The following is a 24,819-nucleotide window of genomic DNA, read 5'->3' as shown; positions in this document are numbered from 1 at the left end:
ATATCTGCTGGTAACAGTCACGCCCTTTAAATACATTTAAGAAAGTAGGAAGCAGAGCTTTTCAGAAAGCCATCTCCAAGCCGATGAGGATGATAAATTGCAACAATAAAAGCTTGGCTCTAGGATCAAATTAGATCCTTACTTAGACACCAAATATAGTGCTTGGAGAGCACGCCTCAGAACGTGGATGGTTTCCCAAAATGCTGATTAGCTCTTTTGAAAATCAATGCTCTATGAATGACTAAAGCAAATCTAGTCATGCAACCTAAGAAATCCCAGCAGAGCATTTGGGGAAAATAAAAAAAAAAATAAGAAAAAGACTACCTAAACAGTTTAAGAGAATCTGCATTCCTTTTAAACACAACAAAAAGAGAGCCATCTGTTAATGAGTTTAGGAAAAAGGCCAAGTTAAAAAAGGAGAAATTTCGCTAAATTTTAATGGGGGAGGAATGACTTTATCACTTGACAAAAGGCTGTCTTTTATTGTAACCCTCATGCAAAATAGGCTGATGATATGAGCACGGTGAATGAGAAATCCTCGGCAACTACCTGACGGAAAACCTCGAAGATTCTACTTACACTGTGATTAATAGCTAAAACGGGGTCTGAATTCAGGAAATAACAGAGCAATCATCAGAGGCAATAAAGAAGACAGAGAACAACAGGAAGAAGAAACAGACAGGAGGCAGCAAGGAATAATCTAACAGCTTTCCAAAAATACACCGCGTTTTCTCATCACCGATACTTCTTACACATCACCCATATTTAACACAATCTTCTACGTGCTGCCTGTAACTATCTGACAAAGTATGATATCAGGAAAATCCACCTGTCTGAAGCATCTGAGGGGGAACCACAGCTCCTACACACATCGGAGAACACTTCTTCAGAAATTATTTCGGCTTGTGCATTTGACAGTTGCGTCCACAGTCAGTTCAACTGGTCCATGGTGACTTAAAATACAACGATTTTTCCTCTTTTCCACTCATACTGCAGCAAGAAATTTTAAGAGCTGTCAACCACAGAAGTTAACAATAGGACATTAAAGATACATGATGTTTTTTGTTCAAAGTTAGACTCCAGCGTTAGAAAAACGAGTATTTTGTTGCCACAAAGTATGGCAAGACGTAACAATGCCATTTTGATTCCTGCATCTAGAACACTCAGCAAGTCCTGAACAATTGCTCCATTCGAGCGAAATCAGGCCTGTGCTACTGAAGCTTGCAAAAACACTATTAAAACACCAGCCAGCAAAACAAAATATGGGTTATTTTATTAAGGTCAACATAGGAAACCCACTCAGTCATTAACTGAGTAGAAATTTTTTTTATATTAGATATGAGATGTCTCAATTTTTAGCAAAAGAGGAATTAACCAAAGCTTACTTAAGCTTATTTGTTCCCTTTGTCATAAAGAAAGGAATTAGACTTGTGATAAAGACAACAAATCCAGGCATTATGAGTTTTTATTTGCAAGATATTCTTCTTGACTGAGGGAGAGATGAAGATTTCGTATGTCAGGAGCGCTCATATCTGTAGGAAACAAATCATCAACTCTGGAGGTAAGCTAGCCAATTTAAAGGCAGTGACAGACAACCAAAAAAAAAAAACATTATGTGGAAAAGAAGCACATTTCAAATAAAACCCAACTGAAATATGGGTAGGATCACACGAGGTATGTAAGAATAACAAAAGGAATGGATTCCTGCCAAGGAACAGCTGTGAACTGGAGAAGGAAGAGAGAAGAGAGTGAACAAGATAGAAGTATCTTCACAAAAAAAAAAAAAAAAAAGAAAGACATCACCACAGAAGGGAAGTTGGGACAAGAAGCTAAGGTCGCGGCTCGATTTCAAGATGAATGGGAAAAGACAGAACAAAGGAAGAAAGACCATTTACATTTGCAAGTTACATCAGAGCACCCAAAGTCAATGTTTTGAAGAGCAAGGCCTAAACGTACCAAAAAGCTGCACCTTCTCTTCAGCTTTCTCCTGAACAAAAACAGGAAAAATGCAAGAGAAGAGTGAATTATTTCACTCCCAAGTAGTCTTTTAAAAGTTTCAAAATATATTTGCAAGGAAACAACTACTGTTACTTTCATTAATCCACCGTGGGGGACTGTCTTCTTATTAACACAAAATTATCATCTCATGTGCATGAATTCCCTGTCTGCTGACTCAGGCTACATATTGGAAAGGGGAAGCAAAGCCTTGGATTAAACAGAACACGTCTGAGATGCACAACACATTTTACCACACTGCACAAAACTGGGTGTCAGGTCCTGGAAGGCATGCACCTACAAGCTAATTCAGAAATAAGAAGTCATTTAATACTTATTATCAAAAAAAAACCCACAACAATTTAAGCTGCATAGATACATGCCTCTCCAGAGAACCAATCCCCAGGTCTCATTCCCTTCTTTCAAATCCCTTCGCCAAAATGTTGACCCTGGGAAAGCGTCTGACAGATCCACATGCAGACAAACCACTCTGTTGGCTCTGGGAAATTATTTTTAAAAATATAAGATTAACTTTGTGGTTACTTCTTCATGATCTGCTGGAAATTGGTCCAGAAAAGCTGCACGCACATGGTTTTAGATAATCTAGTCACAATGCACTGTAACTCTGGAGGGAAATTTATAGCACCCTGCTCAGATTTGAAATTCAGTGTATTTCCTTCCAGAAGAGGTAAATGCAACAGATGTCTAAATCTGGAAGAGAACGCCCTGATAACTGACAGAAAGATAATTTTCTTGCCCTTTGTTGTCTTGTACAGACCCCAAAAAAGACTTTTCCAGCTTTTCCTTCCAAATGCTTTCAGTATCCTTCCCCTACGCTGACCTTCCCACAGCACAGTCCTTCCCAGCAGTCCAGTACATCCATCACGGGCTCTCTTCAGGAACGTTCCTGCAGCAGGTGAAGTTACAACAGTGCCAGCCAACACTACCCTACTGCCACAGAAGTGCCAGTGAAGTGAAAGGGAAGGCAATGCCACGTTGGAAAAAGCAACACACACAGAGATGACAAAGCAAAGCACTGGGTCCCGATAATCCCACACCATGAAACTTAGAGGCTAGAAAAAAATTTAAAAGCCTGTGAAAAGCAATTAAGTTTTATTCAGTCACAGCTGAAAACAGATTCTACAGCATTTGGATATATAACCCACCATCTCCCTCTCTGTGTACTTAAAAAACAAAACAAACAGCAAGTTCATTGCAGCTCAACTCTAATCGGAAGCGGGGTAGTTGACAAATGCTAAAAGCATCACAAAGTATATCCTGTGGTTTGGGTTGATTTGTGGGTCAGAAGCTTATGGATAGCTTTGGCAGCAATATCCTTCTTATGGCTCCCTAAAGACTTCGAGTGGCATCAATGCAGCTATTGACTTCTCCAACAAAACCAAGTAGCTTTATTCCATCAGCCTCGGGCACAAAAATCTACTCCCACACTTGCAACTTCTAGGCGGCCCCTCGGTGGACAAACGCTCCCAAATATTTTATGCTTTTCCAAAGAATATACAAAACCACCACATATCTCTCGGGACACATACAGCGTAGGATTTAGCTGGCTGTCCTGAACGCCGTTGCCACAAAGAGGTCCTAAATCCAAAGATTTGACTGAAAATTATCAAATGCTTCTTGTACCTTTTCAAGATCAAAAAGCCACGCCACTTAACACATGCATAAATCCTCCTCTGAAAATGATCCTTGTTCCCAGCTATTCCGTATGGAAATAGCTAATTGCAGAAGTTCAGGAACATTGCAAACACCAAGAGAGAAGGAAAAACAAGGGAAAACAATTGTGGCATAAAAGCAAACAATTCGGAAGCAATTAAGACCGGCCATCAGTGCGATGTAGTAAACACAACTGGCACACTGAACAATGCCTTTCTTGGTATGTTGGGTATTTTTTTCATTCCCAACAACTCTGTGCTTGTAAGAATATTTCAAATAGCTAATCAATGACTCCATCAATTCCATGTTTTCTAAAGCAAAGTATTAGCCAAAGTTGTTCTTTTTTTCCAAATGCAATTCCAAGCTGAGACCCCACCTGGAATACCACGTTCAGCTCTGGAGTCCCCAACACAAGAAGGACATGGAGCTGCTGAAGCGGGTCCAGAGGAGGCCACGAAGATGATCTGAAGGCTGAAGCACCTCTGCTATGGAGACAGGCTGAGAGAGTTGGGGCTGTTCAGCCTGGAGAAGAGAAGGCTCCGGGGTGATCTTATTGCAGCCTTCCAGTACCTAAAGGGGCTACAGGAAAGCTGGAGAGGGACTTTGGACAAGGGCATGTGGTGATAGGACAAGGGGCAATGGATTTAAACTGAAAGAGGGGAGATTTTGATGGGATATAAGGAAGAAATTTTTCCCTCGGAGGGTGGTGAGGCACTGGCACAGGTTGCCCAGAGAAGCTGTGGCTGCCCCATCCCTGGCAGTGTTCAAGGCCAGGTTGGATGAGGCTTTGAGCAACCTGGTGTAGTGGAGGGTGTCCCTGCCCATGGCAGGGGGGTTGGAACTGGATGATCTTTGAGGTCCCTTCCAACCCAAACCGTTCTGTGATTTGATGATTCTATCTTACAGCCCGAACTATCCACACAGCTCCGTTATTCCAGGGCAGACCCGTTCCTTCTGCTCAAACTCAGCCCCGCAGCCCTCCACCTCCCACCTTACCAGTACAGCGGCAGCACTGGTGCACTGCTGGCTACGGTTTATTTCCATTTCATCGTACACATATTTGATCAGTGACTTTTTGGAAGCGCACGCTTGTTTACCAGGACAAGCCAAGACCTCAGCAAACTCATCAAGAAAGAACCAAGTCCCTGACAGGGGAACAGCCAGAACTCAACTACGAGAACAGGTAGTAACGCCCACACAAAGCCCAACGCAGTCTGAAGGGCAGGGCTGGTGACACAGCTCAGCTTATTCCACTGCCAGTTGGCAGAGAAAAAAGAAAAAAACCTCTTCTCTGCATTTTGCCACGTCCAGACACTCCTGCTGCTTCTGTTATTCCGACACCGTCCCTCCTGTCGCTACAAAATGACACCAGGTAACTGAATTAGCAAAAACCTAATCCCACCAAAAAGGAATTAATAGTTTTCCATTGGTTTAGCGTCTTCAGCCAGCTCATTAGAAGGATGAGAAGTGCCTCTGTGAGCTTAAACCCATCAGCGAAGTGCACTCCAACAAACTATTTTGAGGTCTTTGGGGAAGATAAATGTGAAGGGAAGGAGAGTGACAAGCACTTTAAAAAGCCTTTTTCAAGAGAGTTCCAGAAATGGAAAATTACTTGTACCGCAGGCAGCAAAAGGGGCAACATGAGCATCTCTGCAAGTTTTTCATTGCCACGGTTTCTGGAAGCTTTCTGGTCCTTGGTGCTCACTTCCTTGAATGAGAAACCAGTTGCCAGCCGAGGGGCAAATCTTAAATCTTTTGACAGCAAACATTTCAAAACAGGAATTAAACACGGAGTCAACAGTACAAGCAAAGTGCTTTTCCACAACATTAAACACAAATTTGAGGTAAAAGTATGTATTTCTACAGCCAGTAATTCAATCAGTCATAGAATCATTTAGGTTGGAAAAGACCCTTAAGACCATCAAGACCAACCTTTACCCAACAGCACTGATGAAAGCTGTAAGCAGCTACACAAAAAAAAATTTAAAAAAGATAAAAAGAAAAGTTTTACTTTCTGTGAAGTTCATAGTCAAGAGCGGGTTCCATATAAACTCTATCACTATGGAATCCTTTTGCATTCCTCAAAGCTCAAAATTACTGTCATGAAAACTTAAGGAAAAAACAAAAAAAAAGAAGAAACTGAACTCATCACTAATGGTACTGGTTAAACAACAGGTTTTGCAGTAAGGTAACACATTCATGTGTCGAGAGCCTCTGGGAACACCGCCTGCACAGGAGCATTATACTCATCAAGCTAAAACTGAAGAAAACCAGTACATGAAAAGACAGGGAGAAAAACATCTGAGCTTTCCACAAGCACATATTTCCCATTTCTAACAGTTTGTAAATGCCTACACATAAGATTTTCAAGGACCGAAATTCCAGTTTAGAAGTGCCTAACAGCCTTCTGGGGGAGTCCTTGAGAACGAGGAGATAAATACCGTATCTCCAACTTGTAACCACAGAAGGAGCACTCAGAAAGCCCTCAGTTGCTCTCCAGCTCCAGTAAGCTGAAAAACACCAGCTCTGATTTTGGTATTACCCTGCAAGAGATGTAAGGAAAAAAAAGTAACGCCCCACTGCACCTTCTGCACACGCATACGCACACAAACTATGACTTTAATTAAATCAAAAACATAAAAATAAATAATAACCCGTGCACACCATTGGTAGACGCTGGCAGGCTCCGCTGCGTAACAAGACATGGAAGGAAGAGCACATATTGCTCCCAGTTTGAAATAAACTGGGACAAAGTTAACTTTGCCTTGATTCATAAACATAAGTGCCCCAAAATACAGCTCCTCGTCCTCACCTTTACTTGCTGTTTCCACCAGCACCTCGTCTTTCAAAGTCTCATCAGTTAGGACTACTCACATGAAACTCAGTTTGAAAAAGCTATACGATGAAATTTTCTGAGAAGGATTTACTAATATGTAGATAGCTTTCTTTTGCCTTTTTTTTTTTTAAGAAAAGGCAATTTCACAACTTCGACAATAAAACTGAATCTTTTCCTTTTGAAGATACCATCTAGCTTCTTTTTTATGTAAGGTTTGCCAGCATAGCATAACACAAGCATGTTACCATATGGCACGCCTACCAGAACTATCTTTAATTTTTTTCCTTGGAGACGTAAGCTAAACTACCTGCAACTATGCTGTAATTTCCTTTTAGAGAGAACTTACCAAGCTGAATTTTTTTCGAAGTAAAGATATTTTCTAGCCCAATTCCCATTTCCTTTTTTTTTTTTTTTTTCAAAGATTCAGAATAACCAACCATCGGAGAGGTTAATCAAGTCTTTTCAGAAAGGAATAAACAGATCAGAAGGAGAAAACAGCAACGCTGAAAGGAACAATTGCTGTCAAAACCGAGTTGCATGAATTCAGTGACTCGTCTCACAAGACAGTCTTTTTATAATGTTACCCATAACAAGAGAAGACAATGGTTTCCCTTGATTCCTCCCCCCTCTCCATGCAGCTTTATATGCCACTGGCCCTAGCAACAGCAAAGAATAGCAATGGATTTGTCAGCGGACAAGGACCGTGCAACAGGCCCGCCAAGGGGGGCCCCAAGCACCCTGCGTTACCCAAGCACAATCGCCCTGTTAGTGGGCAACGAGCCAGCCTGCAAGCAGAACACGGCTTTTGATATCCTACTTCAGTGTCACACTGACAAACTACAGCCAAGTTACTAGTGATAAACCTGCCTGACAGGTTCACTGCAATTAGGAAAACGTTTCTACTCCGAGCGCGCAAAGAGAACCTTCGTGTGCCGCATCTTTATTGCGAGTTCGAAATTGTGAGTCAGTTCACAAAGAGACAACAGCATCACTGAGGCAGAGAAAACAGCACGGACAATCACCTTCACTACCTCCATAACAAGGAAACTCTCGGTCAAAAAGCACTATGAAAAATTACGTGAAAAGTACCGAAAACGTGGGGGGTTTGCAGCTCAAAAATACACATTTGTACTACCAACTCTGTAAAAGTGTAAGGATATCCAAGCACTGTCTTTGAAAAACTTACCAAGTTAACATGAAACTCAAGTTTGACAAAAAGGGAGATACTAACTTTCTGGATACTTAAAAAAAAAAAAAAAACAAACAACTAACTACTCGCCAGCAACACAGAAAGTTTCCCTGGTCTCCCTGAGGCCTACCAGGCATATTTTAAATTTTATTTTGTCTTAAATCCATCTCTACACTGCAGATGAGCAAATCAGGTGCCGTCTACAGCACACTGCCAAAAACAGCTCAGACAGCTTTGCCAATATTTCTAGTTTTGCCAATGCAAGAACTTCAGTTTCCATTCCCATATTTCATTCAGCAGCACCACTTGAAACAACAGAGGTGGAGGCAAAGGTTTGCTTTCCTAGCTTTCAGAAGGGTCTGGAAAAAGAAACAAGCATCTCATTATTGCCTGTGACAGGGGGTGGAGGGCTTCATGCTTTTCCGTTACCAGTTAGCCAAATGCCACCGAGAGGAGGCTCTTTAATTTGCAAACCAGACTCCCAGGACACCGCCGTACTCGAAACCCTGTCCCCACTTCTCCATTGCAGCAGCTGAGAACGACGACGGAGGGAGACAGCTGGGCTTCTCATTAGGAGCATCGCGCCTGAATCCACGGACAGTCATTTGTACCCACCTCCCACCCTGCAGCTGATAGATGTCTTTCAAAAAAAAAAAAAAAACACCAAAACTCTTTTGGGGTAAGGCAGCACAAACGCAATGGCAGCCAAGCCGGTTCGGTACGGCAGAGTTAAAAGATGGAGAGATTTAGGAGGAGGCCAGCGTCGGTGTTATTTGTCTCCATGAGAACACAACTTACAAGAACACTCCGGTTCCCAAGATAAAAGTATCTTCTCTAAAAGCAGGCTACGTATACATCTGTTGGCTATCAACACCAGCCTTGAACTGCTGTCAGATATTATGGCAACGGTCCCGCTAACTGCTCTCGCACGTAATTCTGAACGTGCAAGAACACTCAGCGGGGCCGAGGCCTTAATGCAGCTTCGCTCTGCAAGGGCGCCTTTTCCAGCCGCTTGGATTTCCCTTCTTTCCCTAGAGCACATCTTCACTTTAATTAATAGGTCACTGAACCGGTTTATGTTAATTGTCAGAAGTACCTCGTCTTTGTTCCCAAGGGGAGGGACCAAAGTTCATTCAGTCGCTGCCTACGAAGCAAAACTGCCAAACACGCAAGGTTCTGCGCGCACCTAAATTGCCACCGATTCCTAAGGGAGCTTTTTTACGCCGCAGTAAACAATTGCCTTCTCATTAGCAACGTGCATCCTGCCAGCGATCCCTCTGCTCGCTCCGCATCACCCTCCGTCACCCACACAAACCATTACCTGAACTGGGAATTAACTTTTAAACGCGGCTGCTCCCCGAACCTGCATCAGCGCCATCCACTTTTAACTGACGGGCCGCGGACAACGCTGCGGGGAGCAACTTCTGCCCGCACCGTCCCTGCTATGAGTAAAAAAAAATATATATATATTTTTAAAAAAAAAAAGGGAGACTGCAGCAGAGGGGTGTTTTTCCCCTGAAGGCTGCTCTCGCCTTCCCAGCCACCCCCCTCAGCTTTCGGCCCCCCCCCCCCGCAGCCCTCACCGGGAGGGTCTCTCCGACCCTCCATTAAAAGCGTCGCGCGGATTTATTCCCTTTTTTTCAAAATTCACGTCCCCGCTGCCGGAGACGCCGGGCCGACAGGAAAAAGGAGGTGGAAACCCCGCTGTCCCGGCGAACTGCCGCCCTCCAAACGCCCTCGCGGAGCGGCCGTTAACTCGCGGCTCCCGGGGCTGAGGCGGCGGCCGTTCCCGCCGTTAGCGCGACCAGGCCCCCACGGGACGGGGGCACAAAGGGAGGGAGCGGGACGGAGAGGAGAGGTGCGGAACGCGGCGCCATGCCGGCGGGGAGCGGCCGCCCCGCTCCCTCAGCACGACGGGCGGCGGCCGCGTCCCCCCAGCGGGCTGCCTTGCGCGGCGGGGCGGGACGGGGTGGAGGAGAAGGAGGAGGAAGGGACCCTTCTCCCTGCTGAAGCGGGAGAGACCGCCGGAGCAGCGTCCGACACACCACCGCGGGTACTCACAACAAGAAGCTCATGGCGGTGGAGCGGGACCGGCGGCTGCCTGGGCGCTGCTCGGCTCGGTTCGGCTCCGCTCGGCGCTGCTCGGCTCCCAATGGCAGCGGCGGCGCAGGGCGGGCGTGTGCCGGGAGAGCGCCGCGGGGCGGGGACACGGCCCGCCGCCTCCCGCCGTCGCCCCCAGCAGTCCGCGCGGCCCGCGCCGCCCTTCCGCCGGGCTCCCCTCAGGTTGGCCGCCGGCGGGCTCCGGTCCCCGGGCGTGACTTTCCCCCTCGCATCTCCCCGGGGCACCCCGTTAAGACTCCCCGCTCCTGCTCTGGCAGGCTGTTCCCCTCAGACGCCCTGGGGACAGGCGGCCGCCCGCCCCGCCAGATATCCCCCTGTGCCCCCGTCACCCCCACCCTGCGGCGGCGGCGGCCGCAGCCCCGGGGGCCGCGCAGGGCCCCCTGGAAATGCTTCCAGCATTTCCCCCGTCACGGGGGACCGCGCTTTTCAGAGGCGCGACACGGGGGTTCAGGCAGCCGACCCACAGGTAACATAAAAAAAAAGGGGGAGATCTTCACTGACGTTTCTGCCCTCTTCGCAGCGTTACCCTTTGGGAAAGAAACGTGTCAAAACGGCTACTGATATTTCCACACAAATATCTGATTTGGGAGCGATTTTTACCTCAGTAGGGTACGGCGAGCAGCCGGCTAAGGAGGGACGCACCTCAGAAGTGAAGGTACGGGCAGCTGCAAACTACTGAAGTAAAAAAAAAAAAAGAATAAATCTAGTTTTCCTTAGAAACCTTTGGCGGTTCCTTCCCCTGATCTCTGCCCTGAACCACCTCACCTCGTGCGAGCGTGGTTCAAAACGGCATGTTTTGAAAACTCCATTTGCAGAAATACAATGTACAGCACAGTTAGAGCGTGTCCTTTCAGTTTAAGTTTTCTGATAAGCACAAGGAAATCTTGGCTGGCAACGATGAGCACGGAGCGTGCTCTTCCCAGGCAAGAGGGCTGCTCCGTGAAGCACCAACCGAGGGTGTGCAGGGTGTTGCGAAAGATGTCTGGCAGCTCGTTCGTCTCCAGGTGACAGCCACAGGTTGTGGTTTTGGGGTCTCGACAGTGTGCTCTGGCAATCTCTACCGCCCGTTCCCAAACCAGGAACAATAGTCAGAATTTTGAGGTTTGGCTCAGTTAGTTTCCCAGAGGAAACAAAGATAGACAGCAGCATCCAGAATGCTTTGAAATAAAATATTACGTGACTGGTAGTGATAGGACAAGGGGCAATGGATTTAAACTGAAAGAGGGGAGATTTCTTCCTTATATCCAATCTAAATTTTTCACTCAGAGGGTGGTGAGGCACTGGAACAGGTTGCCCAGAGAAGTTGTGGATGCCCCATCCCCGGAAGTGTTCAAGGCCAGGTTGGATGAGGCTTTGGGCAACGTGGTGTACTGGAGGGTGTCCCTGCCCGTGGCAAGGAGGTTGGAACTAGATGATCTCTGCGGTCCCTTCCAACCCAAACCATTCTATGATTGATATCGAGCAAGGACCTCACGTTCCACTGTAGACTTAGCCACATCCTAGTGCCACTACTTTGTGGCAGAAATTACAATCCCAGGGTGTAATCTCATGTGAAAATCTGCCTCTGTTTAGGTCAGTAAGAAACCAGCTGGACTTCAGAGAAGGGACAGGACAGGCAGCACAATTCCCAGAGATTCCTGCTTGTGCCAAGGGGATTTTGTGAGCCCCGGCAACCCCGCGAAGCTGCAGGTAGGCCAGAGGAAACCCTGATGATGACTTTGAAACTGATTATTGGGCAAATTTAGTACATTGAGACATGCTTCAATCCCGCACAGTATTAAGTCTCTTCATGGCACATAAAGGGTTTCTGCTACGATGCCTTACACAGCAACATTGACAGTCATCCACTTCTCTCATGTTTTCACATGCTGAAACTGCATTTTCTACTTTTCTGGCTCTGTCCTTGAGACCAAGCCAAAATGCCAGGTCAGTGCATTTCTAAGTAGATTAAAATTACACAACTGTTTTTAGGACACTTATAAAATCAAGTGTTTTACTAGGCAGCGCAGGCATGATTAAAAAGCATTTCATGACATTCGCCAGTTTCCTTTTGGCTGTATTAGTAAAATCAGGCATGAAATGAGTCTCCGGGCACTTTTTAAACAGACACCGTCAGACTAAGTTGGCCACGTAAATCCAATCCAAAAAAACACTGCTCATCTCTCTGGCACGTTCACATTGGGACACAAATAACCTCCCTTCCCTGTTCCCACCCATACACTTCCGTCTACCCACAGAGTGTTTCATTTTAGCGGCAAGTTAAAGTTAAAAGTCTGTTCCTGCAGCAGTCAGTAGGAAATATTCGGCCTGGGTGGCTCTCAGGAGAAATGGTTACATAATGTGTACAGTTTATGTCTCCCATTAAAACTGGTCTATTGGGCATGGCTAAGGGTCACATGAAGGGCTCGCTTCAGACACTGCCGACACAAGGGACTGGCAGCGTGCTGCAGCCTTACGTAAGAGCCGAACCGCTCAGTTGCTCCAGGAAAGGCACAGTGAATGCACCCAGGGCCTCACGTCTGTCATTTCGGTTTATCCATTATACTGTGGAGCTTAAAGAATTACGCTGAAAGGGCCCTCCAGCTGACAAAAGTGCTTAGGTCCTGAACTGAAGTTTCCAGCTTTTGCAGCACAACTCGGCAAACCCAGAACATTCCAGCTGACAAACGTTCAAAAGCTAAGATAACAAAACTTAATATGTATACTATTGGGAACACAAAAAAGGAAACAAACTTTTGTGTTGAAACGTAAATAATACTGGATGCAAATACTAAGCTCTGTCAACGTTCTCCCCACATTCCAGATAAAACTGATAGCACACATCAATTTTGTAATTGGATACTTGTTGGTACATCAAGGTAACTGATTTCTGAACTAGTGAAACATTAAGTATAAATATCAGATCAAACCTGGGGTATGTACTTGTTATTCTCTACGAAAAAGGCAACGCATGAAGAAATTACAGGAACTAGGACGCTATTGTATAACAGTCCTAGGAGTTGCTTTAATTCTGGAGCTGGGGTAGTACAACTCAGCAGCCTTGTTGTTGCTGGACTCCAGAAAAGTAATAAATTCATCCCCGTGTTCCCCTCAGTGCTGTTGCTCTGCTCAGGTATGTATCATTCCTGCTGCAACGTTCATCCGCTTCAGTAATTACGTTTCAAAAAGAAATTATTTGTGTAGGACCTGCTCCACAAATCTCAAGTGTTCACGGTGTGGACGCCATCTGAAGGGGGGGTTCATCCAACTCGAATTTCTCCATGCCAACTATGCTCTCTTTTCTGCTTTCCAGAGCTGGGGGGGCTCACTCAGGCTAAGCACACTATCTCCTGCTGAATGCTGAGACAGCTGCAGATAAGCGACTGTGTAACAGCCTCATCTTTCATAGAAAATGGTGGAAGCCTCACTGCTCCGGTCACTTAAAGCTAAATGAATAATTGTGTTCAATACCGCAACAGGATACAAGGTCAATTTTTCTTTGTGACAGACTACACGGACCGATAAGTGATGTCTCCCAAAATAAACATTTGGTTTAGCACCAACTCAGAAGATTTTTACTTTTCCTCTACTCAAACTAAAGAATAGCTGGTATTAGTTTTTCTTAACAATAACCTGTTCAACATTAGATATTAAAAAAGGCATCTTCCAAGGAAGATAAATCTAACTTTTGGTTAACAGCAGTAGGGAGGGGCATCTCCAGACTTTTTTTGGTGTTTACTTATGGGAACAGATATCCTTTCATTAGTAGGTTTCATTCAACACCAGTTCTGTCAAGTGAATAAATGCAAATTCAGTTGTCCTACAGTTACGTTTTTTTTCTGATCATAGGTGCAGAGGCTTTGATCCCTGGCATTTGCTAAGGAAGCTCTGAAATTCCTGGAAAACTTCAGTGCCAACAGATGGCCAACAACATGGTGCCCTCTAAAGGTAATTCGCACACACTGACAAGCTACTAGACCAACAGCAGTAGGTTATTTTTTAGTGCACTGGGGAAGCAAATATATTGGAGGAAAAACGGGTGGAAGGCGTTGAAGAGACTCTTCCTTGCACTCTTCTTGGTTCACAAGAGAGGAATGCACATAACATTGCCTCAGTCTGTAAGATTCAGAGATCTGCTTGTTCAATTAAAGCAGGAAAGCCAATCTCGATAAAGCTAAGTGTTCAAGAGGAATTCCTGTAGTTATCTTATTTTTTTTCCTCCTACAAAACCTGCTTGCTTATTTAAAGAAGGTTTTGAAGAGAAATCTATCACTTAGACTATGAAAAACTGCAATGTGAACCACTTGAGCGCTGAGGTCAACATTCCTTCGAAAACGTGTATAATACGTGCTTTACCTTGAAAATTGGAGAGAGTTGGGAGTGCTATTGTCAAGAGACTGTGCTATTATCAAAGTGACAGTCTGTCACATGGAAGTTAGTTACAAGAAACAGTTTATAAAAGCAAAACCCAGCATAAAAGCAAAACCCAGCAACAATAACGGGACATAAAATAACTCCTTAACTTTCTCAGAAGGGAGATAAGAAACATTCAAGGCTCTGAGGAATTACTGGGTTGGCAGTACTACACGCTCCAAGACTCGAGTTGAAAAACCCCAGACCGTATTTTGAGTGATAAGTTTGCAACGGCTTGAGATGGCAACTCTTACTTGGCAATCCCAATACTAAAACTACAGGATGAGGGACAGAAGAGGAAAATCTTCCGCATCACAGCTGTCACCGTCTTCCTGACAGCCTGGCACATCCTCTTTCTGGACAACCACTTGGATACCTGCCTACATACCTGGGATCTGAGCCTCCACAGTCTCCCTTAGCTTCCTCCACTGTTAGGTTGGTGGTGGTGGGATTTTTTTTGGCTTGTCTTTTCTCTTCCTACCCTTTTTGCTTCATCTTAAAAATTTTTCACATGGACTCCACATGACCTCACTTTCCCATGTGTGCACTTGCAAAAAGCCGGTGCCAACTCATGCCTTATCCCTCTTAGACGCAGCAGTAACAGCAGGACTGTTTTTCCAGATGGTCCCAAAGTCCCACATTCCTCACAAACAGCCTCAGCCAGTATTGCCTCTAAGACCTGAGACTGTCGAGCTAAGCTGAGAGCAAGGGGGAGAAAATCAGCTCTTGTTTCTTAAAGTACACAGGGAATGGGTGTAAAAGGGTTGTGCCCAAGCCTGATTCACAACTCCACATTACCAATATAATGTGGGGGTTCTTCCTTCCTGTTTTCAGAAAAATGGAAAACGTTGGTGCCGATAGCAACTCTAGCAGAGCATAACCCGTAACCACGCTTCTCCCTTCACCTAACACGCGTTTCCTTTACACCCGTCTCTCGCAGAGCCCCCCGGCACGGCGGGACCCAGGAGAAGCCCGCTGCTCTCCCCGCCGTCTCCCCCCTGGCTCTGGGCATCGCGCCGCCTCCTCCTTTCCTTCCTGCAGCCCTGCGAGCCGGGCAGCAGCAGCCGCGGCCCGCGCAGCGCGGTGAGTCCCGCTCGGCAGCGCCCGCCCCGCTCCCCGCCGGCCCCCTCGGGCCGCCCCGAAGCGCCGCGGGGTGCTCGGGAAGCGCTTCCCGGCCAGGGGCCGCCCCGCTCGGCCCGGCACATCCTGGGAAGGGGAAGGGGAGGCGGAGCCCCCGCCCGTCGCACATGGCGGCCGCCGTAGCGCGCCGCGGCCTGGCCGCGCTGCTGCGCGGTCACCGGCCGCCGCTGCCGCCTTGGCTGCGCCCGCCGCCCGCCCGCCGCCTCCTCAGCGCCGCCGCCGCCGCCCTCGGGCCGCGGCCGGGCCCGCCGCGGGCTCTCGCCGCGCTCCGCAGCTACAGCCAGGTAGGGACCCGCGGGGACGGGGCCTAAGATGGCGGTGGCGCGCAGCCGGGGGAGACGGAGGGCACCGCGGCGCGGATCGACCGCCGGGCGCTTCCCCGCCGCCGTGGGAGCTGCTTCCGCCGCGGGTGCCGGGGCACACGTGCGGGAGCGGCGGCGGGGCCCCGCGCCCGTACCCCACACCGGCGCGGCGACGGCTGCGGCGAGCGCCGTGCGCCCCAGCCCGCTCCTCACCGTCCTCCCCGCGCCAGCCCCGGTTACCGTGCGCCTACCGGGAACGTTGAACGGAGCAAGGTACGGCTGCTGAAAGCCGCCAGCTTTTAACGTGGCTTGGGTTTGGTTTTGTTTCCTTTTGGTGGCAGGTCACAGATGCGCCGTCCCAGGAAGGTCAAGAGCAAGAACCCGAGTCCTCCAGCGCAGAAAGTGACAATGTCTTCCTCATCAGGGCACAAGGATTCCCTTTCTCCTGCACTGAGGAAGACGTGCTTACCTTCTTTGAGGGTACGGGAGCTGTTTTTCTTGCTGAACTGTTCAGTGTGGTGTTATTGAACCCAGTAGTTTCTGATAAGTTAAGGGAAAGAAAAATTCAAGCTCGTTAGCCAGAAAAAGATGATTTTTTAATATTTCTGCCAAGTTATTTGTGATTTGCTCATATAAACCAAATAATCAGCTATCAAACTGCTGGACAACCACTAGAAAAATCATCCTTAGGACATCTTATATTTAACTGAGAAAGCTTTTCCTCTTATTGGGTGTCTCCACAGTAAAGGCAATCCAACATGAAATGGATTCTTTCAAGACCATTATGGTAGGCTTTTTCCTCCCAACTGCTCTCTTTTAAACAAACTGGAGTGTTTTTTACTTACATGTTGGAACTACAGAGTTGCTTTCTCATCCTAATTAATAGGCTTGCCTGTACCTTTGCAGGGCCAGTCTCTCCATACTGCAATATTTTTGTGTCTCCTTCCAGAGTAGACTAGATAGTCAGATCCAAGTTTTTAAATGGTTTAATAACCTACTGAACCACAGCAAGTCGTTTTGAAGGTCTCAGGGAAAGGAATATGGAGCAGGCAGAATATAGCTATGGACACTGAAAGACAATAACAATTCTTTTTTGATTTCAAATAACTCAGAAACAATTAAGTTAACCAACAATATGAAAATATATATTATCCAGTTCCATAGCTGTGGAAGCTAATCGATGTCAAATCAGTTTACTTTCTGTGATAAACATTTCATGTTAAGAGTTAAGGTTAGAAATAGCTATTTCCTATCTTTTGTTTCCAGACCGTATTTTGCACTGCTGGGGGGGCTAGCTCTATGCAGAATATTCCACTTCCATCTGCAATCAAAAGAACCCCATGTTTGATACAGTTGCATATGTTTCTGTATCATGTGTTCCCTGATTTCTAGGCTGCAGGATTCGAAACGGTGAAAACGGCATACACTTCCTCTTAAACAGGGATGGGAGGCGCAAGGGGGATGCCCTGATCGAGGTGGAGTCCAAAGCAGATGTCCAGAAGGCCTTGGAAAAGAACCTGAGGTATATGGGTCCACGCTACGTGAAAGGTAGGTTTGAAATGCCAGAAGTTGCGTTGGAAAAAGACTCATGATAAAGTGATAAAGAATTGCTTACATAAAAAAGCTGGCTGGTGTGCAGAGGTGCAGGATGTGGAACAGAGCAGCAAATGAGCCGACAAGGCACCATTAAGCCAAAACTTCCCATTCTGCAAAGGAAAAGCCAAGCAGCTCATGCACTGAGCAGCATCTCCCCAGGATCAGGGAGTACAGGGTGGGGGAAGAAACACCAAGTTTTGCAGGAGGAAGAAGCTGCCTTGAAGAAGGCCTGCAGAGAGCCACCTTCCCAGTACCCTGAGGGAAAACATGTTTTGTGCCTGTATTCCTTGCAGTTTTTGAAGTACACGACAGCGACGTCGAGGGCTTGCTACAAAGCCTGCGGGATGAGACACAAGCCATAAATGATGGAGTTGTACTACTCAGAGGCCTTCCCTTCAGCTCCACTGAGGACGATATCACCGATTTTTTCTCAGGTAACTCAGCCTAGTCTGTGCTCTTCGGTTATGAGGCCTTCTCACTTCTCCAAGTTGGTGCTTAGCCAGGCTGTTTTTCCTCTAAGTGAGAGAAGCAAAAGCACACGCAGCCCTCAAAACCTTGAGCAGTGAAAGGAGTTGCCATCTCTCTGCAGCTAGAAGTAACTAAAGATTTCTGAACAAGCTTTTGGCTGCACGCTTCCTTGCACCTTTGACTTCCCGCAGGTCTAACCTCGGACCAGTACTTGCAGCACTCTTTTATGGGGGTGGGGGACGCAAAGAGAGGAGGACCTAGATCCTGTGACCTACAATTGGATTGCTACCCGTGCATGACTGGAGAGGGGAAAAAGAGGGAGGGGAAAAAGCCTATATGATAGTTAAAGTACTAGTTAAAGTACTAGTAAATACAGCATAGGTGTTCACAGCTATATCATCACAACAGTCAGGTCACATGTGCCACTGTTAAAACTGTTAACATTTTTTTTTTTATTAGTGGCTTGTTAATGGCTGTCAAAGTTAACTGCAGCAGTTCTCAGCCAAGCAAGCATTGCTCAGCATGGGTGTGCACGTTGACGTCCCACTCTCCGTGCTAGAGCAATCCAGGTGGTTGCTGCCTGCATTTCTTAGCAAAGAAGCCTCTTTAGGTTATTGTAAAATAAAAATGACATTTCCTGAGGTAAAGTTTAAGTTGTAGACTAAACCTAAACCAGTTCTTCATCTCCACTTGTTCCACTCCAGGTAGGCATTCACATGGAGTCCTTGAGCACTAGGGCTCATCGTAACCATCATCTTGCCAAAAGCAAAGGCTACTGGTAGTCAAGGCTTCAGTTGATTACCAGTAGTTAAATATGTTTGAGGTCATCCCTGTACAACACTGAGATGACTGGGGCAGCATTTTGAGCCAAGTTATTTCCATTTCATCAGGAGCTTGGGGATACCCTTTGTGAAAGCAACAAGGCACAAAGAGGAAAGCAAAAAGGCATTCCTGAAAACACAAGTGTAGGAGCTCAGCGTAGTGTGTAGCCTGTATCATACATCATAAATACCTGTCAGACACAGCTATTTATTGGATTTCAGGCACCCAAAGAAAACACACAGCACAAAAATTCAAGATCAGTTCATCGACTTGAGTTTTAAATTATGAGACAGGAAAAAATTCCTATAATAATAGAAGAAAAATTCAAGAACATTTGTGCTCTAGACTTCCCTGTTGTCTAGAACTTGAATTCACTTGTTTTTGTAGTTACTTGAAGCCTCAGGTGGATTCATTGTTGGCAATTAAGGCTTCTGTGAAAACTAACAAACAAACCCAGTAAATTGGAGTTCAAAACAGAAGTTATAAAAAAAATACATGTAGTCCAACACGAGCAGTTGTTTCGTAGTTACTTAACTGCCTGATTAGCTTGTCAAAACCCAGAAGAGTAAGGAAAGAAACTTTTCTCTGAGCTACAGCACACGTTTCTGACAACATAAATGCCTTTCTCTCCCTCTCCTTCCATAGGTTTGGAAATAACTGACATAGTTTTTGTTTACCGGGGAGAAAGAAGAACAGGAGAAGCTTTCGTGCAGTTTGCAGCTCCTGACATGGCAGCTAAAGCCCTGTTACGACATAGGGAATATATGGGAAATAGGTAGGTGCTTCTCGGGGGTTCAGAAAGATCAAAGAATATTCTATATGGGACACTGTGTGATTTAAAACTTGCTTCTTCCCAGCTCAAACAGCTCATCTTAGGCTATCCCACATGTTATTACTAAGGAGAGTTCTGCTTTTATTACCCTTAAAACCTACCATTCAGACTTCAGATTTAAATTTCAGTAGAAATCATAGTTAATTATTTCTCTTAGTGATTTCAGTCTGTTGTCTTGGGGTTTAAAATATTCCTTTATTATTAACACCCTCTGAAATACTTGGCATAAGCCAAGTGTTCTCTCTGGCAATATTTTCTTTAGAACCATGACAAAACTGGAGAAGAGGAAGCGTTTTCCAGGCTTCTGTGTGCTGCAGAGGCACCTTCAGCGCTCATACCCTGGAGAAATTTGGGGCCTCTCAGAGAAAGTATTAAGTATTTAATACTTAATACTTTCAAGTTATTTTAAGTACTCCTGAAGGCAGTACCTTCCCAAGAAAAATGGGGTGATAGCATTCAGAGCTGGGAATGCCAAATAGACACCCCCTGCCCAGTCACCAGTGCATGGCAGTCCTGCGCCTCCTGCAGGCATATGCCCCAGCAAAATTTACACCAGGTTTCCTGGAGCTTTCCCCCATTTTGGCAGCCTTCACCCTTCCCTTCAGCCTAGCACCAGGCACAGTCACCATCCCCACTTGGACAATGCACTGTAGGAAGCAGAGCTTACCACTCACCTCTGGTTTGGAGCCAGTGCTGGGTGTGACTGCTGGGCAACACCATACAATCACCTGCCTCTTTGGTGACCACATCTATCCGGGTTCTTCTGCTACTTCAAAAATCCATGAGTAACCACTTTTCTTCCAGAGCACAGCCCTATAGCACACACTTCTCTCACAAGAGCCTCTTCTTCTCAAGCAGGATTTATACCGCTTTTTCCCAGAATCCCAAGCTACACTCAGGAAAAAAAACAACCACTAAAATTACTCTTAACCTGCTTAGATTTCTGTTTTTTCTTCAACACCCAATTAAATTGTCTTTCTGAACACAAAGTAACAAGTGACCTCTCACCATCTTACAACTTGCCCTACACAGCACCTACTTCCTTTCTTCTGTTTCTTTATTTCCTGTCCCCTCACCCATATTAAAAGGAAACAGCTGCTCTGTAGGTGTGCCCCATAATTGAATCAACTGACACACTTCCCTAGCCTCCAATAGAGATTAATTAATTACTCATCTGCCAGTAAGTTTTTCATCATCACTACTGAACAAGAGCTGATTTGATTCAGCTGCCCAAACTCCTACACCTCTGTTTCTGTGTGATTAGCCTAGAAATTGAGCGATGTCCAAAACTGCTGTCAACTTGCCCTGGTTCATTCTTCCTGGGCTATCAGTTTTAGCCAGAACTGGCCTTCAGTGATGCACAGAACTGACCGTGGGTTCATGGGGGCTGGGGTTAAGCTCTGTCAGCCCCTATCTAAGGTTACTTTCCTTACTCAGGCAGCTCTCATCAGGAAGGCAGGGAGGAAAGCCTCCTCACTTGGATTTCCATATTCTCTTCCGTATCCCAATATTCCCAAAGCTGTGGAAAGCCCCTCCTTTAACACTGCTAGTTCAATGTGCATGAGGTCCAGCTGGTGCTGTTGCCAGCTCTCTGAAATGGGCACAGGCAGCTCTGAGTAGAGGGGTTCTGGGGCTGATAGATGACAATATTATCATGTTAAACTTTGCCTAAACCTGCAAATAACAGTTTGTTGTTGGGTTGGGGTTTTTTTTTTTTTTTTTTTCCTTTCTGTGGTGTAGGTGGGATCTTGCTGGAGTCCCTTAATGGTGCATTACATACTGGTGTATTATACCCCCAACTTTCCCATATCCTGTTACATTTTATCCCATAGATTTCATAGCAATATGTAGAATCCTCTCGCTTTACTGAAGTATTTAATATGATTCTGTGCCTCTTCTGTGTCAGCCTGTTTCAGTAATCTGTTTTGGGGTTGGTTTTTTCTTTAATTTGGGATTGGTACAGATGGCATGAGGGGAAACAGCCTCACGTACAGGGCTGCTCAAAAGGCATGCATACTACTGAAAGAAATGGAAAACATTTTTCAAAGGAAATAAACCTGTATTTCTGCGACAAAACGGAATTTTTGGTTTGTAAGCGACTGATATGACTGCTAAAAGAACTTTGGGTAAGGCTGTAAGCTAAAAACCTTGTCCAGGCCAAGCTGGTTGTGTGTCTCACAAGGTGTGGGTGTACACAGGAGAGTGGCTGTTAGTGCAAGGTGGAAAGGGCTTTCGTAAACACAGCTGTGCAATTTAAGTGAATTAATTCTTCAAAAAACGTTGCTGGCCGCACCATGGCTCTCACACCTCGTATGTGAGCAGAGCTGACGTAGGAAAACGTCCCAAAAGTACTTTCTCAAAACCTGGAGTTCTTTGTAGAGGTGCAAGGAATGTCATGGACTCTTTTCCTTTGATTCTAGATACATAGAAGTGTACGTGAGTCGAAAGCATCAGATGCAAAGGCACGTGCTTTATGAGAGGCAGATGATGACCCCTCCCAAAGTGAGAAAAGACCTTAAATACATTTTTGAAGAAAAGGCCTTGAGCAACACAGGAGGCTCCGATGGTGAAAGAGAAACTAGTGAGTCCCTCCCTGTTGTGCGTGTTCCTTGAGGCATCTTCATTTTACCCGGATTGTCTGCGTGACCCTGGGTGTCTGCAGCTTTCATGTGAGGGAGGGGATAATTATAAATGTTAACTACGTGGGTTTTTTTCCTCCATTCCACAGAATTACACAGGGAAGGAACAGAAAGCTCCAAGCAGGATTTAGATTCTGGGAACGCCTCATCACTACTGCACTTTGTCCACATGAGAGGTTTTCCTACCCAGGCTAGTGCCCAAGACATAATAAACGTGAGTAACAGCGAAACCATGAATGAAACTCTGTTGTCTTTACCAGTGCAAACCCTTGATTAATTGTTACAGGTGAAATGACTTCAGCTTTTTAATTTACTAATGACTCTGTCATGTTTATTCATGTTTATTTCATTTTAATAGTACACAGCATCACAGAGTGCACATACGTGCACTTAATGACTTGGACATGTACAGAACATGGGTGAGGAAATATTTTTGTTCCTGTCAAGAACTACTCTGCCAGGAGCTTACAGAGGGTGGGAGGCTGTGCACTGTGGGACAGGTGGCTTGGCTGTGCCTCAGTTTCCCCCAGATGGAGGAAGAAGAGCCCTTTGCTACTCGGGAGCTCAGACTTCCCCCTGGTTTACGAGTGAAAACATGAAGATCCTCAGTAATGGAGTGCTTGAGTGTTCTGCTGTTTCTCACCAAATTGTTGTTCTCCTCCGTTTCAGTTTTTTGCTCCGCTGAAGCCCACAAGGATCATGGTAGAATACAACTCCCATGGAGACGCCACAGGAGCAGCAGATGTGCATTTCCAGCGCCGAGAGGACGCCGTCGCTGCAATGGCTAAGGAGGGGTCACAGCTGCGTAAGTAAATGGGAGCAGGTCCTGCAACCCCAAAATTCGGATCCTCCTGCAGTCTGACACAGCTTGTGAAGCTGCTGTGAAACTCCTGTGCAAAAGGATCGTCTTGTGCAAATTCCCAAATTACCCCATAACGTGACATTGGCTTGGGGGGCGGGGGGGATGTAACACACGCAGGTCACTGAGCAGAGACCCCCTGTCCCGTTGTTCCCCAGAGTGCAGTGCCGTTGAATTATTCCTGAATGAACATCCAAAGGCAAAACAAGACTGCTAGTGATGGTGGCACAGTCTCACATCTGGTAAGTGTGTCATCTTGGTTGTTCTGTTCCATTTCTCCCAGTGTATGTGGGCAGCTTACGCTCATACTGTGGATTTCTGCTAGCTCCAAGGTCAAAATTGAGCAGCTGAAGGGGAGGATCAGCTCGGCTGAGGTCAGGCATTGAGCCTGGACCCTCTGGCCTGCGAATCCAGATTCTATGGGATACAAGTGTAGTGGGGAAGGGGCAGCAGCCCCTTCCTGAGGGTACTGCCAGGGCTGGCAGAAGCTGCACCGCACAGCTGCTCAGCAACGTGCCCTCGCACAGCTGACGCCTGCTGGAGCCTTCAAGAGACCTTTTTTTGGCTTCCTCCTCCCCTTTAAACTCTGTGTGACTGATGAAAAGTTCTGATGGGCTTGTCAGAAACGTGGCTAAACATTTTCCATGGGCATGGATTGACAGTGACTGGTGTTTTGGCTGGGTGGGGGGGGTATCACTTACCATTACGTGGAGTTTGACAATGTAACATTTTTCAGGTTATTTTTTTTTTCTTTTTTTTCATCCATCCACTCTCTCAAAAGCAGACCAGGTGCCAAGCTAAGCGCGGTAGTCAGCCGGTTCTCAGTGCACAGGTTGTCATATTTTTCACAGTGTTAACAAGCAGGGCGGAGGTGTCCTGTGCCAGGACAGTTTTGGGGCTTGGTTTTTGTGGCGGGTTTTTTTTGTCACCCCCCAACGACTTTATCTCTCCTTGGCCTTCACAAGAGAAAACTCAGGGGCTGTGTTGGGTGCAAGTGTGAGGGAGGTGGCCCCCCTGTGTAACATCATGAGGTCACACTCTTTACTGAAAACACAAGACTGCCCTTCCCAGCTGCCCAAGAAGGGCATCCCAGGTGTGCAGCCATGAGGCAGAAGGTGTCTACCAGGAAAGATGTTTCCCTTGACCTTTATGCTACGGAGGGCCCTGGTCAGCTTGTTATGCTTCCATGACTTCCCTTCTGAAACCAGGTGATGATAGTCCCTGCTCCCTGAGGTCCTGGTCCCCCGCAGCTGCAGCAGGGAGGGCAGGTCCCCACCAGAGTGTACTGCAGCTCCACATGAAAATGTCTCACCTGGTGTAGCTGTCTCTGTCATCTTAGCTTTTTTTGGTGAGATCTTACAGCATTGCTGAGTTCTCCCATTACTGGAGACAATAATTTGGAATGAAACGCAGTGGTGCGTTTGAAAAAAGGAAAGCCATCAGCTGCAGCAAGGCAGTGATTTTTCTTTTTCCTCTTCCTTTCTTTCCAGGCCAAAGCGAACACATTCCGTGGGTACGAGCATAAAGATGGATTGCGAGTGTCACTGCTCAGTAACAAGGAGAAACTGTATAAAATCCACTTGAGCTTTGGGTAAAAGCATGGAATGAACTGTGTTGACATCCTGTCTGTTGCAGAAGCGGCCGGAGCAATGCCAGATGCTGCAGGATGGAGCAGTTCTAGGCTCCCAGCTGCGCAGTGGTGTGCAAAGCATCAATAAAACACCAGTATTGAACAAAACCCGAGCGATCTAAGCGCCTCGTACACAGGTCAGCAGGTGCCCTCTGTGCTGCAGCCAGTACCTCCCCCCTTGCTGCCACACTGCTCCATCTGCCTAAGCATCTGTACTGGGTTTAAATTACTTAAAAATCAGTTTACTTGAATAATACTTTAAAGTGGGTTTAAAATCGGTCCTGGGTTTAAAATACTCCCCCATGCGTAGCCGAAAGCAGAGCG

The 24,819-nt window shown here is 46.3% G+C and overlaps 2 protein-coding genes across 2 annotated transcripts in view; one reads left to right on the top strand and one right to left on the bottom strand.

The window, feature by feature from the left end:
- Nucleotides 1-9,807, bottom strand: part of MOB1B (MOB kinase activator 1B) — a 38,804-nt gene extending 28,997 nt beyond the window's left edge. Inside the window, exon 1 of the mRNA XM_086611687.1 lies at nucleotides 9,756-9,807. Coding sequence (XP_086467813.1) covers nucleotides 9,756-9,769 — 14 coding nt within the window. The 5' untranslated portion in view covers nucleotides 9,770-9,807. The remainder of the gene's footprint in view (nucleotides 1-9,755) is intronic.
- Nucleotides 9,808-15,442: 5,635 nt separating this feature from the next.
- On the top strand, nucleotides 15,443-24,580 carry GRSF1 (G-rich RNA sequence binding factor 1). Its single transcript, XM_086611902.1, has 10 exons — nucleotides 15,443-15,631; nucleotides 15,991-16,129; nucleotides 17,042-17,197; nucleotides 17,539-17,679; nucleotides 19,181-19,310; nucleotides 21,788-21,948; nucleotides 22,096-22,220; nucleotides 22,676-22,811; nucleotides 23,024-23,107; nucleotides 24,356-24,580. The coding sequence occupies exons 1-9, from the start codon at nucleotides 15,455-15,457 to the stop codon at nucleotides 23,080-23,082; spliced, it is 1,224 nt and encodes a 407-aa protein (XP_086468028.1). The 5' UTR covers nucleotides 15,443-15,454; the 3' UTR covers nucleotides 23,083-23,107; nucleotides 24,356-24,580.
- Nucleotides 24,581-24,819: the final 239 nt, after the last annotated feature.

This window comes from Tauraco erythrolophus, chromosome 5, assembly GCF_009769465.1.
Source record: "Tauraco erythrolophus isolate bTauEry1 chromosome 5, bTauEry1.pri, whole genome shotgun sequence".
NCBI lineage: Eukaryota > Metazoa > Chordata > Aves > Musophagiformes > Musophagidae > Tauraco > Tauraco erythrolophus.
The sequence above is the reverse complement of the archived record's forward strand: the minus strand, read 5'-3'. Positions and strand labels throughout refer to the sequence as shown.

Bases quoted from the DNA above. Each gene is read 5' to 3' on its own strand.
- GRSF1 (XM_086611902.1), top strand. From the start codon at position 15,455: ATGGCGGCCGCCGTAGCGCGCCGCGGCCTGGCCGCGCTGCTGCGCGGT. The intron at 17,198-17,538 runs GTAGGTTTGAAA...TATTCCTTGCAG, and splicing joins GGGTCCACGCTACGTGAAAG to TTTTTGAAGTACACGACAGC. The intron at 17,680-19,180 runs GTAACTCAGCCT...CTCCTTCCATAG, and splicing joins TATCACCGATTTTTTCTCAG to GTTTGGAAATAACTGACATA.